The sequence below is a fragment of the Paramormyrops kingsleyae genome, chromosome 3, assembly GCF_048594095.1.
Source record: "Paramormyrops kingsleyae isolate MSU_618 chromosome 3, PKINGS_0.4, whole genome shotgun sequence".
Taxonomy (NCBI): domain Eukaryota; kingdom Metazoa; phylum Chordata; class Actinopteri; order Osteoglossiformes; family Mormyridae; genus Paramormyrops; species Paramormyrops kingsleyae.
This window is the reverse complement of record NC_132799.1, coordinates 23602000-23617177: the sequence shown is the minus strand read 5'-3', so window position 1 is coordinate 23617177 and position 15178 is coordinate 23602000. Positions and strand designations below refer to the sequence as shown.

Genomic DNA, 15178 nt, shown 5'->3' with positions numbered 1-15178 from the left:
ATACAGCTCTCTGTAAATAAAGTGACCTTTTCACCAGTAACCAGAATATCCAGTGGCCGTTTATAATATCAACCGTGTTAGTGTAAGATTAAAACCCGTTTTAGTTCCTCAGTGTAAAATGTTCCCTTTTCGGGTCTGGGGGGGCAGTTTATAATTAACCTGAGATGTAGAGATGCACACATGACCAGTGCTGCTTTAGAGCTCCTGGAATGGAAGCTGATGTCCTGGACTGCTGGACATCGTGGGGTTACTCACCATGCTAATTAACGAGGACCGTTTCCAGCACACTAACGAGGCGTGCGGCCTTACCTGTCGCGTAAGAATTAAACCCTCCATTCTGCTTTAAACATTTCATATTAAAAGTGTAATCGCAGGCTAGATGTGCACGTTACACTGATGAATGGATTTACAAGGAGGGACATTTCCGTCAGGGATCCTCTCAGGTATTCTCAGCTTTTTGTAAGGATCTGTCTATAGGGTAAATGAAAAGGGGGGGGGGGGTATGTAAAAGCCTCAAGCAAAGCTAAACAAGGAGTCCTGCTCTATGTCCTGAAGTCTGAGTCCCTGTATGATTCTGATCCTTCCCTCTGCATATATACAGTATATTCTCCATATTGAATGACCTTCCCTGAATCTCTAAGCAGGACCTGTATCCCTACGGTTTTGTCCCAGGCTTGTTTGTGACATTCCAGGCTTCCAAAAGACACACTGCATATAAGGATAAATGATGACATTTTCATTATGCATCCACATTATTCATTCATTTGCTATAAGCCATCTGCAATTATAGATGTTAGTGTGTATCCAGTATCATCTAAGCGAATGGAGGCAGCCTGCATATATCCCTGCATATTTCCCTGTATATATCCATTTATATATCACCATATGTGTCAATTATTATATGTCCCTGAATACATCCTCATATATTCCCTTATATATATACCTAATGCACTGGATGCTGCACCATTAGCATTTAGCATCCTTCAAAATTAACAAATACCTGAAATAAATTCATAAGACAGTGACTGACACCAGGCATGCAGCAAAATGCAGACAGTATGCCGGCTCACGCTTCAGAATGAAGATGATGCACTTTGGAATTTCACTGGGTAAAGTTTAACACTGTATACAGGAAGGGTTGCTGTATATTATGGGTGCAAAGTCTTCCTGTCGCATAAGGGCATCCTTTACATAGGAGCGGGTGGTCGCATAAGAGCAGGCCTCTTTTTGGGGTCTGTGGGAGAGGGGACCGCATGGCCCCTCGTAAAACGCTTTTCGGGAGCAGGGCTCGTATAAGCCGACTCGCCGGCTAAAGCGCCCCTCAGCACTACTGTGTACCCAGCTTCCTAATTACGCAAAATGAGATGCTGTGAGTACTTTGTGAGGGGGCCGTCTGGGCAGAGCGTAAATTCAGCCTTTTTCTTACAGTCCAACAGTGTAATTACACTCCTCCTTATTTCCAAGAGCATCGTTAAGCGCTGGCCCTCTCTGATGTGAGCGTCTGCGTCCAGAAAATGCCTGAGCAGCTGAAGGCGACGGCTGTCATTTTGGACGCCTGTGACGCCGCGCGGCCTGCAGAACGTGGCGGCAGAACGTGGCAGCAGAACGTGGCGGCAGAACGTGCACAGCGGCCCCATCTGACTGGGAGAGCAGGATCTTACTGGGAGTGGCAGCCGCATACTGGGAGCGGCATGGTCTTATTGGGAGCAGGCTCCTGCTCTCTTTGGACATCTGGTGAAAATAAAATGTTAGATTATTCAGAAAGCGAGAGTGTGAAGCAGCCTGAAGAATCCTGCTCTGGGAGAGGAAGGCGGGGGCCACATTACTCATTACTGTCCTTCATACTGCTGCACGTCTCCCAGCCGTCTGCTTTGATCTGCTTTTAGAGGTGTTTTAGTATAGAAAATACTGACCCCTGCAGGTTAAAAGAAATACACCAAACATGCGTCGAATCAGGGTTCTGGGGGGGGAAATGAAACTGCAAAGACTTGCATAAATGACATCGGTTTTCAAAATTGTCTTTTGATTCTTAATGCTGGCAAAATAGGTTTGAACAACAAAGTTGTACTTGGACGACATAAAGGTCAAATGCATCTGGCCGCCCCTAACAGGGCAACTGGCCCCAGTCCATCCTCCCCAGTCCATCCTCCCCAGTAGAAATAGTCTGGAACCGGCACTGCATCGAATGTCAGTGTAACACTACGAGATTTTAATGGTCTCCTTAAATCATTCAGTAATTATATGTAAATTATATACCCGGCCACATAATTAAGATTAAAACAAGGCACTGTCTGTTCAGACAGCTGTCCATGTTGATGACAGGGTGCATGTTAACCCAACTACAGAATGTGACCCCCCCCCCAGCCCTTAATGGGTTTATCCCAGCATGCCCAGTGAGAGGACAGACATGTGTTATTACAAGGTGTGGCCAGTCACGCCCAACCCAAGGCCTTCAGCTCAGTGCTACTCTTCAAACGGACACCAGTCCATCAATCCATCCATCCATCAATCCATCCATTCATCCAACCAACCATCCATCCAACCAACCATCCATCCATCCCTGCTCTCTATCAGGTGAACATTACAAGCATACATAGTTGAGTACAGTACACAGTTAAAAATGAAACAGCATTTCTCATGGACCAAGGTGCTACATAAACACAAGAATAATACATAATAGCCTAGCAATGTAGAGTGTATGCTGTGCAGAAACTGTGCAAATATTGCAGGATCGTGCAAAAGGACAGGATGACTGACAGCAACGAATACAAACAGCACAGTAAACCCAATACTGATAAGTGCATTTTGGTTCTGCAATGAGGTAGCAATTAAAAGGTAAATAAAAGTAATTGTAAACATGCTTATAATTAGGTAGTAAATAGTAGTTAAATAATAGTGTTAATGAGTGTGTGTGCGTGTACGTGTGTGTGTGTGTGTGTGTGTGCGTGTGTATGTGTGTGTGTGTGTGTCTGTGCGTTTGTGTGTGGTTTCAGACCAGTCCCAGAGAGTTCAGTAGTCTGACAGCATGAGGGCAAAAACTGTTTCTGAGTCTGGTTGTGAAGGCCTGAATGCTCCAGTACCTTTTTCCGGAAGGTAGGAGGGTGAAAAGATCATGTGAGGGGTGGGTGAGGTCGTCCACAATGTTGGTGGCTTTGCGGATGCAGTGTGGGGTGTGAATGTCCGTGATGGAGGGGAGAGAGACTCCGATGATCTTCTCAGCTGTCCTCGCTAGCCGCTGTAGGGTCTTGCGATCTGAGGCGACGCAGTTCCCAAAGCAGACCACGATGCAGCTGCTCAGGATGCTCGCAGTTCCCAAAGCAGACCACGATGCAGCTGCTCAGGATGCTCGCAGTTCCCAAAGCAGACCACGATGCAGCTGCTCAGGATGCTCGCAGTTCCCAAAGCAGACCACGATGCAGCTGCTCAGGATGCTCGCAGTTCCCAAAGCAGACCACGATGCAGCTGCTCAGGATGCTCGCAGTTCCCAAAGCAGACCACGATGCAGCTGCTCAGGATGCTCGCAGTTCCCAAAGCAGACCACGATGCAGCTGCTCAAGATGCTCGCAGTTTCCAAAGCAGACCACGATGCAGCTGCTCAGGATGCTCGCAGTGGTTCCCCTGCAGAATGTTGTGAGGATGGGTGATGGGAGGTGGGCTTTTCTCAGCTTCCATGGAAACTAGAGGCACTGCTGCACTTTCTTGACTATGGAGCTGGATGTTGTGGGACCAAGTGAGGTTCTCCACCTGATGGACACCAAGGAATTCTCTCGACGATCTCCACGAATGTGCAGAGGACAGTGGTGACTTCATGTTCTTCTGAAGTCAACAACAATCTCTTTTGTTTAGTCTACAATCAGAGATAAGTTGTTAGCTCTGCACCAGTCTGATAGTCGTTGCACGTCCTCTCTGTATGCTGGTGAGACCCACCACAGTCTGTGTGTGTCTTCTCTGACAGCATTACCAGTCTAACTCCTGCTTTACAGTAGAGGTTTCAGAATAAAGTCTCCGTGCTCTTATTTACAAACCCACTCCAGTGTTTTCAGAATAAAAGTCCTCATCCTTCTATTTCAAAACCTACAATGTTGTTCTTTTATACTTTTATTTACAAAGCCACACTGGTGTTTCAGAATAAATGTCCTTGTGTTTTTATCTAAGAACTCGTGCGAGCATAATTCACCTGAACACTGAGACACGCTGCTTCCCTACAGTGGCGACCTCCCCGGTTAGAGTGTTGCCCTCACTGTTTCCTCAAAGAGTGTATCTTGTCCTATTTACACCCCGTGACACCAACACACATGTCGACAGCAGACACTTTCAGTAACTCTGGCAGATTTTAAAGTGCCGGACGCACCTAGTCTGGGAGATGGGTGAGGCCAGGGGTGTGGGGAGGATTGGATCATGGATTCTGGGGCGGCGTATTATGGTCTCTGCATTCACCAAACCCACCGGAAAGTGCAGCAATTAACAATGTTTTCTTTAAAGGGTACCTCTGTTTGCAAGAAGCTATATGACAAATAATGTGGTAAATGCATATATGTAAATAAAACGGCAATAGGTTAACTGCAGCCGACCTGCAAAGACTAAGGAAGAGTGCTGCCGGGAGTGTGTCTGCATTTGCGAGCCGCACTGGGCCCCCCCTCCTCCGGCAGGGAGTCCTCGGGATGCAGCCTGGCAGTTTATTTTTGTCCGGCTCCAACTGGCCTGTTCCAGGGCGTCCATCTGCCCTCTGTGTCCCACGTCAATCGCAACAGAAGCAGCGTGTGGACAAGCTAGCGCGGGGGTCAGAGAGTGAGAGAGTGATACTGCGGAGGGGAGAGAGACCAGGGGAACAGAGAGAGAGAGAACATGACAGTAAGGAGAGAGAGGAATGAAGTGAACATGGAGAGAGATAGTGAGAGAGTGACACTGAGGAGAAAGATGGAGTGGGTGAACATGCAGAGAGTGAGAGAGTGATACTGAGCAGAGAGAGGGATTGGGTCAACATGGACAGAGAGAGTGAGACAGTGATACTGAGGAGTAAGATGGAGTGGGTGAACGTAGAGAGAATGAGAGAGTGATACTGGGGAGAGGGGTGCCAGTTGGGGACAGTGAGAAGGAGGGAGAGATGGAAGATGGAGGTCTGATGAGGTCAGTTAAACAGAAAACAACTGATGAGTATGATGGGAAGCAGAGCTGGAGGAACAGCACCCTCCTCAGGTGGGGCAGATCTCTGCGACTATCAGCAGACGCTTCTGTCCATCAGTGTGACAGGGATATGTCACGGCCCCACTGGGCTCTTTCCACACCTCCTGCAGCTCTGAGGTTATGGCAACAAAGCCCAGAATCTGGAAGGCCATTCATCATGGTGGGGAGAGTACAGGAAGCAGGCAGGGGGCTAATCACTCCACAAGTCTACACCGGTGAAACGATTCAGATTCCAAGGCCTGATCACTCCACCAGTCTACACCGGTGAAACGATTCAGACACCAGGGCCTGATCACTCCGCCGGTCTACACTGGTGAAACGATTCAGATACAAGGGCCTGATCACTCCACAAATCTACACCGGCGATACAATTCAGATACCAGGGCCCCCAGTCTACATAGAGAAATGATTCAGATACCAGAGCCTGATCACTCCACCAGTCTATACCGGTGAAACTAGGCAGATACGAGGGCCCGATCACTCCAAACACAAGACGAGCACTGATTCCCATAGGCGGATGAGAGGCAAGAGCTTTCTGGAATAATCCCTGTATTCAGACTGAGCGTGGTGGGGCTCAATGCAAAAATGCACACAGTTTTTTCAGGGGAGGTCATGAATGCAGGTACTGCTGTGACGGTCAGGTTAGACCGCCGCACCCATGCAGACCAAGCAATGTCATGAATGCCTGGTGACCTCTAGTGTAAAGCTTCCTGCCAGTGATCCCAACTCAAAGTGGTGCTGAAACGGCTTGATGGAGGGCTGCATTCCAGACAGGGGAGGGGGGGGGGCTCGCTGGGAGAAACTGGTGCAAACATGCCCTTCCTCTTCAGTAGGTTTAGTGGTGGGGGCTGGGGCAGAGGGATGGAACGTTCCGCCCACTGGGGCTCCCTGGACCTCAGAAAACATGCGCTCTTTGCTGGTGGGGAAGGCAAGTCCTCGACGGTGTGGATGCAGCGGTGTGGCAGCGAAGCTGATCACACATTAAACTGTGAATGGGGGCTCCATCCCCCCCCCGACAAATCTCCAGGCTTTAACTCCTCTATTTGCTAAACTAACAGGCAGCACCTGGAATTGTCTGGGGCTGAGTGTGTAGGTGGGCGGGAGGGGGGGGGAGGGGGGTGCCCTTTTCCCCTCCTGGGGTTTGTTTTCGTACGAAAGCTGCTTCTAGTGTGTTTCTTGTTAGTGATGTGAGGCACATTGATTATTTATTAATTTGTTTGTTTGCTTATTTAAACTAACTTAGCCAATGCTTTTACCCAGATGGTAAAAAATGCAGGATCAGTCAGTTCCTGGAGCAACTGGGTGTTAAGCGCAAGGCTGCCGCCTTTGGTTTATGAACACATGGTGAGGGAGGTGCAGGCCAGACCCAAGACCCTCCTGTAGCAGCAGTAACTACAGTGACAATCAGACTTCAGGTGTTCTGACCCGACGGGGAGCTGATTGTGAGTCTGACAGTAGGCTTTCTGACACAAACACACAGCGCAGGTCCTGTGAGACTTAGCTAGCTGCTTCCCTGCTGCATTACTGCTCTTGGGCTCAGTTATGGACGATGGATGTGTTTGCTTCCATTTAACCGGCTGAATCTCTTGCAAAGCTGTTATTTTCTTATTCTTATTCTCCTTCGGTGAGGACCTTGGTGCTCTTGCTGGAAATCGGACGCTTTCTGGACCATTTGCGCCTTTTGTTGCGTGATAAGCACAGTCATGCCATCGGCGTGGAGCGTGTCCCCTTCAGACGAGGCTACCGCATTGGTTGGCTCAGGAGTTCGACGCCTGTGGTTCTTTGCGGCCATTTTGTGACATAGGATTAGACAGAGGGGACCCAGCCATTAGCCAGGCTCTTCTGCTACCAGATCCAGCTTTTCCAGTTTGTGCAGTTTCCTCTTTCAATGGGAAATTCCCATGGCCATCTCCTGAGAGGTACAGGAGGTATTGTAGGGTCACCATGAAGTTCTCCCTCATCCATGGTGAGCACGTTGGGGCGGGGGGTGACGAGGGGGAAAGGATCGTGGAAGGCAGGGGTCAGATTCATGGTGCCTTCTGAAGGTCAAAGCTCTGGGAAGAGTATCAGATGAGTCATAGAAATGTACTAGGGGATAGAGTGGCCACACAAACTCAGTGAAGATGGGAATACAGTGGCCAACTTCCCTGAACATGGGAATAGAGTGGCCAACTTCCCTGAACATGGGAATAGAGTGGCCAACTTCCCTGAACATGGGAATAGAGTGGCCAACTTCCCTGAATATGGGAATAGAGAGGTCAGACACCCTGAAAACGCGAATAGAGTAGCCAAACCCCCTAAACACAGGAACAGCTCAGCCAAACCCTCTGAACACAGGAATAGCTCAGCCAAACCCCCCGAACACAGCAATAGTGACCAAAACCTCTGAACACAGGAACACATGCCAAATGCCATGAACTTGGGAACAGAGCAGCCAAACCCCCTGAAACACGGGAATAGAGTGACTAAACCCTCTGAACATAGAAATAAACCGGCAAACCCCCCTGTTCACAGTAACAGAGTTGCCAAAGCCCCTGAAACAGAGGGCCTAACTTGCTGAACACAGGAATAGAGAAGGATAATCCAATGTTACAGTATAGGGTAATGCAGTGTTATAGGGTAATGCAGTGTTATAGGATAATGCAGTGTTATAGGATAATGCAGTGTTAATCCTGATGCAGGGTGGTCACAGGGAAATCAGGTGAATCTGTGAAACGTGGGTTTCACCTTGAAACTGGAGAAACTGGGTCAGGCTGGTGAAGTTGCCATGAACCTCCTGGGAAGGAGAGGCAAAGCGAAGGCTCTGCATTGTAAGACAACATAATCTGAGGAGGACAAAGCATGTCAGGGGTGTGGATTTCACTAAGCACTGTTGTCCCCAGCCATTGCAGGGAAACCCAGCAGTGCAGGAGCGCGAGGGGTTCATGTCTGTCCTTCTCTCCACATACTGTCTCTGGTTTCTCTACCCCATTGCTGCAGCTCAGGGGCGAGGCTTTGAGGGTGGCTCCTCTCTGCCCCCTAGCAGCATGTCGGGGAAGCCGCACCATCCGATGAATAATCCCCATGAAGCAGCGGAAATCAATATCGTCTTGCCTTTGTTCACAAGGGCGACATTCAGCCACAGCGTAAAGAATGAGCTTTGGACATCCGCAGCCAATTAGTGCTCTATCTGTGACCCGGTGAAAGTGCAAAAGCAGGACGTCCTGCCTCCCCTCGAACCTGGGGCCCAGACGGCGGGTGGCTTATCCCCTCCTTCTTCTCTCCCCCTTTACTTTGTCGTGCTGACGGGTGCATTAAATCGGCACCCCTGAGCACATCATGTCCGGGCCTGAGTGAGTCTTGCATGGAGGGGATTCGATTTCTTGGGACGTGTCCCTGGTGTGGAATAACGCCCGAGCAGGACAGTGGCGGTGGTGGGGCGTGAAGCTGAGAAGCCGCCGGCTGTTCGGATGTCGCTGACGGAAAGGCTCGCGGCGCCGCAAGCCTCCTGTTACATTCCAGCGAGACCCCCCGTAAGTGATACGCTTCACCGACTGCGCATTAATCACTGCGCAGTAGGGGGCGCTGTGGCAGCCCGCTGTCACCTCGGGTTTGTCACAGTCGTGGTGAGAGGGAGATTCCCCGGCATGTGGTGGGGAAGGTCTGGGAGAGAGAGGATCCTCCGAGGTCACCGGGGCAGGTGGCATCACCCTACTAACCCAGCACACTAAATCCACCATGTTGTTTTGATTTCCTTGTATTCCTTCAATAATCAGAGGCTTAAAATATAGCCAGTATCCCCCCCACTGCATGCCCCCTGTAACTCCCTGTCCAGCTCATTCCTCACCTGGTGATTGGCCAGCGTAGCTTCCTTCCACCTGTCTGTATATGGAGGGCATGTCGGCCATGTTTGCCTTATTGATTAGTGACGGAGCCCCTCACTCTCTCAGCAGCTACAGTATGCAGCAGGGAGACCTGAAAACTCGAGGTGATCCTTTCTAAGCAGAACCAGACAATCTGTCATGTTGCAGGTGCTGGAACTTAAATACGCACCTTATGTGTTTGAAATCACTTCCTATTGTGTGGGGCATAAGGGGAGAAATCTATTTATGTTTAACAATGAATTTCAGTACGAACTACATCAACTGGTGAGAATGGTTTCATTTTGCAGGCATGCGGGACATTTTGATCTTGTGGGCCCTGATTTGACTGCATCACATGATGTTGGCCAGTTCAGAATAACCTTATAAAATAGGGCTAATATCAACTGAAGCTTGGCTTCATGAAGCATCCCTCTGGCTTGCATCCCATAGGAATCTTGACAGGAAACCGGTATACCTTTTGAACTGATAAGTGCTCAGTGATGGAGGAGATTATACCAGCTTCAGAATGGTGGTATGGGATGGCAGCTGAAGCTGATGAGGAAACTTTTTTTCTGGAAGTTTCTTCATAAATATGAGGGACAGCATTTTTGACACATACATCTGGATGATGGATTTTTTGCCATCTGTCACCAATCATTGTGCACACATATGTCCGCCCACTTGCGGGAGCAAAAGTCAGCTGGTTCATTACTGAAGCTTATTAAAAATTCTTCAGTAAGCTGCAATAATCATGTTTTTGTCATGACTGTTTCCATTTTTGTGGGGGGGGGGGTGTTCCCTTTCGGGGCATTTAACTCCCATGCATAAAGACAAAGAGTTAGCAAATAAAGTATAAATCAACAGAAGTACTTGGATTTGGACTTGCAGTAATTAGTCGCTTGGTTTGGCGGCTCACAGAGAGGATTAACATTTCACCCTTAGGTCTATAATGAAGCTTCTTCGTGGCTCGGAGTGGTGGATCCAGGCAGAGAGTAAACGAGGCACCATGTGGCTCAAGGACGTGACCTCTGTCTGTCTCTGTGGGAGGCAGAGGAGCAACAACAAACCAAAGTGCTTGTGCAAATGGCCGCGGGAGTCTTTCACATGCACCAAATGTTCCGGTAGCATGCAGTGTTTTTGTTCTCCTACGTCCTAAATGAAGAGCTGGTCCAGGTGTCCAGGCAGGGCTCTCTGAAGCTGAAGCAGATATGATCAGCTCATTCCCTGATGCCCCCACGAGAAGCTGAACAGGGCAGGTTAAGGAGGGCTCTATCCGACGTGTGCGGCTTTTCTCGGGGCTATCAGCGGAGCGGGCAATCAGACGGGAAGGGACCAAACGTGGGAACCTGCTGTCCCAGGGCCAGCTTGGCCCGTATGTCTGTCTCTCTTGAGTCTCTTTATCTGTCTCTTTCTGCATCTGTCTGTCTATGTCTGCCTGTCTGTCTGTGCCTGTATGTCTATCTGTCTGTCTCTCTCTCTGTCAGTATCTCTTTGTCAGTCTCTCTACTCCGCCGCTCACACTGCTCTCTCATCCTCCTGCCTGTCCTGTTTCAGCTCTTCACAATCCCGCTGACAAGGCGTGTGCATCTCTTCACACCGTGACTACATAAAATGACAAAAACAGATATCTCACATTCTTCCAGTCCTCAAGGGTGGATCACACAATCGCTCGAGCAAAATGTCTGCTTAGCTCACATCACACCAGCATGACGGATAAATTACAAGCAAGATCATTTATGGTACTTTCATTTTCCAGGAACGGTAGAAAAAAAACGCACACGTTTCTGTCAACTTTAAAGTCAAACAAGAGGACAGCTGATGGATTCTGCTCATACTCCTTAAATGCTCACAGATGTTGCTGTTTAAATACTTTCACATGTGATGCTCGAATCCAGGTAACACATTGGAATATGACCCTGAAAAGCGCTTCTCCACCTTCCGGTTGCTTAGTTGTTCTTCCGGCCCAAACGCTGCCTGCGCTCTGTGATTGGTGGCTTCCTGCCGAGTGGCACCAATCGCTGCACTTACTCACATTCAGGCTTCCTGGCTTCCCCTGCGAGACAGAAGAGCCCCCGTTTTGGTACCGTACCTGTGTCCTGGCCTTTGCTTCTCTGTGATACCCTCTGAACCTTTCCTCCCTCCCTCTCACTTTCTCTCTCTCTCTCTCTCTCTCTCTCCTCCCATACTTACCCCGAGTTCTCTGTTCCATCTCCTTGCACAGAGATGATGGACTCCAACAACGTGATCACCTTCACTGGGTTTCCGAACAGCTCGAGCTACCACACCTTCCTGCTGGACGAAGAGCGTGGCCGCCTGCTAGTGGGGGCCAAGGACCACATCTTCTCCTTCAGCCTCGTGAACATCAACAAGGACTTGCTGACGGTAAAGCTGGGTGTGGCGTGGGGGTGTTGGGAGTCGGCATGGGAATAAAGCGCTTGCAGAGGTGTGGTGAGCAGTGAGACTGACCTGTGGCGTGCTGATGTATGCAGTCAGTTGTCAGCAGTCCAGTTTTTGGTGATTTCTCCTGATGTGAGTTAGATTCCTGATTGGGGGCTCAGCCTGGAGCCGCCTGCTGCTGTGACAGCCTCTGGATGCTCTCAGATAGGTGACACACTGTAAACTTGGCAAACTTGTGGAGGTGCTCGTGTCACCTGTCCTTTTGATGGTACTGAGGCAATATGAGGAAAATGTCAGGTAAATTTTTGGCATATATTACAGTTCCATTATGTTTCCATTATGCAGCTTAAAACATCGCATAAATCCATAAAATCACCAGGCGCTGCCTGCTTTAAGGTGACAGGGAGGTGCCTGTAGACACGTAAGCATGTTTCTGTGTGTTTCCTCAGCGATTTACCCTGCTTCCTGACCCAATCAGTCACTGCAAGGCCATATTCACCAGCCTTAGACATTGAGCATGGAGAGGACATATTGGAAAAGACAGGGCACAAAGTCGCCTCTCCTCTGAATATCGGGCTTGTCACGAAGAGAAATGCAAGGAATAGAAAAACAAGCTGCCCAATGAGCATTTAAAGTGCGCATTGCAGAAATGTCAAAGCATATGTGCAACATCAGTACTGCGCTCCGCGATGGAGAGTGAACGTCAAACTCAAGTAGAGTGAGGTGCCTGATGAGTGACTTCAGGTTCAGACCTCATGCAGGGTGTTAGGCTACAGGTCGACACTGGAGAGCGCAGGGGAGCCTTTCACCAGAAGGCTGTCGGGTTAAATCCCAGGGTCTGGAGAATGATGTCACCCTTGGGCTCCTTAGCGAGGCCCAGCCCTGATTACTGCAGGGACCTTCTGACCCGGCTTTCTCCAAAGTGTACATCTCTGTGGATAAAGGGCCTGATAAATATACAGAGCATAGTAAGTGGAGTCTGCGCATACAAAGAAAGGCAGGCGGAACTGCACATGACAGGTCTAACTTGGAATAAGGGCCATGCTGGCATCGCTGCTGGGGCCTCGTTAATGTTTGGACCCCTCCAACTGCAGTTCCAGCCATTATAAAGGTATACATATTTGGCTGATTTCTGACCCCTCCAGACCCCCCTGTCTCATCTCATAACCTCCCACTTGACCTCACATAGATTCTCACATTTGGTTGCATGGCATGAGGACTGGCTTGGCTGCCCCCCCCCAGCCCTGTTTGCTTCATGGGAGTCTCGTTTGCAGGCCAGGGTGCAGTTCTTGACTACCTGACCGGGACTGAGCTCAAAACTCTCGGGTTCCCATCCCGGGCTAAAAGGTGGTGATGAAGCTGGGGAGGAGGTACTGAGATGTTTCCCTCAATCAGGGGTCTGTTTTGGTGACTGACTTATCAGCATTGAAGTGTCAGAGGGTTATCCCACTACCAGGGGGGAGCCTGAGGAGGCTAGCTGCGATTCCCCTCTTGCTACACACCGCTTGGTACAGGCTGCTTGGTACAGACTGCTGGGTACAGACTGCTAGGTACTGACCACTTGGTATAGACTGCTTGGCACAGATTGCTCGGTATGGACCGTTTAGTACGGACTGCTTGGTATAGACTGTTTGGTACTGACCGCTTAGTAAAGTCTGCTTGGTACTGACTGCTTGGTGTAGACTGCTTGGTACAGATTGCTCAGTACAGACCACTTCGTAGAGACTGCTTAGTAGATTGCTTCAGCATCTCATGAATAAGAACCTATTTATTTAATATTTACTGCATTGACTGTTTGTGGCCAACAGTGGTCTCCAAACCTCAGGGGCCCACACAAAGTGGTTTGAGGGATATTAAATATCTGTGGTCGATCTATGGCCATGCAATGGGTGAAAGGCGGGCTACAGAAGCTTCTAGAAGGTTTCAGCCACCTTGGAGCATTGTGCCGGATTCTGAATGGCTCTCCGGCGCGTTTCACCAGCCCCATTCGCACCCCCAGCCCGACCCCCATCCCACATTATTGCATTATTTTATGTGTGTGACAGTGTGTTTCTCTCCCTCCACAGATATCGTGGCCCGCAACTCCATCCAGACGAGACGAGTGCAAGTGGGCGGGGAAAGATTTCACGGTATGTGGGGTGTGGGGTGACGTTTCCCAAGGCGCAGGCTGGCTCTGGGTGGTTAGGGCCATCAGAACCCCCATCGTACTCCAGCGGACGGTGTGCTGTTGGTGCCGTGGCAGTGATACATTATCCAACAGCATCATTAATTCAGACAGATGCAAAGAAAAAATAACTCGATTTGGCTCAGGATTGTAAACAAGCTGTAACTTTCCAAATGTCTCCTTCAAGGACAATCACTTTCAGTGACCCTGGTGGTTTTTGAAACATCTGCTACGTTTATTTATGTGTGAGAGGTCCACCGTGTTCGGTGTGCCTTAAACAAGAGTCCTAAAGACAGCAGAGCTCACAGCAGCCAAAGAGAACTGGATCCATTCAGACATGTCGGGCCCTGGTTCCACTGGGGGCAGATGTCCATGTCAGGCCTGACAAAGGCTGCTCACAGCTCGCACTACAGCGTACAGGCCGGGAATTCATTCACCTCTTGTTTTATGTCTTAAGAAAGTTTTTCCAGTCTTTGGTACAGAGCAGAGTTCTTTACCTGAAAGCACTGAAGCGTAACACCCCAGAGTCAGATGAGGACTTTTGTTGCGATTAAGATCTCCTTTTTAGTTAAATAATGTTTAACAACACGATGTGCATTTAGAGGACAACTTCAAGACTAAGTTATCCAACTCAGATTTAACCCTAACCTGTGCATGTTGGGTTCAGCTCAATGCTATCATTTGCTGTAGTGAGATTCTCCCAGTCTCCCTGCCAAAAAGCACCCTTTCCTGCTGCCTGTATGTCTCTCCTTGGGGACTCATTTAAGCCGCGTTACATCATAGCCGGTACATTTCCTGCCATTCTGGGCTCTGTCGCTGAAATCCTGCAATGCTGGGTCTGAGTTTGAAAATGCAACATCTCAGTGTACTGCATGGGAACATGCCGCATGTCTTTGAGAGAATGAAAGATGGGGGATTAAGGTATAATCAAACAGGAATGCCACGCCTTATAGATCCAACTCCCAAAATCGCCCGCGGCGGCACAGAGCCCCACGTCATGCGACAGAGCTTGTGAAATGTCAAGGTTTGTTAGCTTTCAAAGGGGCTTGTCTGGAGCGCCGCTGAGGCGTCTGCATCGCTGCCAGTGTGGTAAATGTCAGCTGATCCCCACACTGGTAGCCGCTGACCTGGAACGATGGGAACGTTTCACCCAATTGGCTGTAAAAGAAGGCGGCATGTCGCCTGTCATGGTGTGATGCACAGAGCTCATGTGTCCGTCCTGAGCAATATCCACGTGCCGCTGTGATTCCCTGGTCATGACAGCGATGGCGCTGCTACTTCTGCAGTGTTTCCGTATCTCTGAGTGGGTCAGTACATCGCAATGAGGCCAGCCAGGGCCTCGAACCCATGTTTACACAGATGGAGCCTGTTTATCTCCCTGACGTGCCAGGAAAAGCCAATGTGATGAAGGGCAGTTATCAGTCGCTCTGTTTGACCCGGAAAACATAAATACGACAGTGAGGCGGGTGAGAGACAATCACCTACCGACTATCAGCAATCCACAGCTTTGGAAATATGTGCACTTGCTGAATATACACAACAAAACAAAAACAAACCAATTCTTTTAAACATAACAAACATATATCTTATA

At 49.3% G+C, this 15178-nt stretch overlaps 1 protein-coding gene across 1 annotated transcript in view; it reads left to right on the top strand.

Moving 5' to 3' along the window:
• The window catches only part of LOC111846121 (semaphorin-3A), a 32076-nt gene that overhangs the window by 1573 nt on the left and 15325 nt on the right, over positions 1 to 15178 (top strand). Inside the window, exons 2-3 of the mRNA XM_023816008.2 lie at positions 11248 to 11408; positions 13490 to 13552. Of these exons, the coding sequence (XP_023671776.2) occupies positions 11248 to 11408; positions 13490 to 13552 (224 nt within the window). The remainder of the gene's footprint in view (positions 1 to 11247; positions 11409 to 13489; positions 13553 to 15178) is intronic.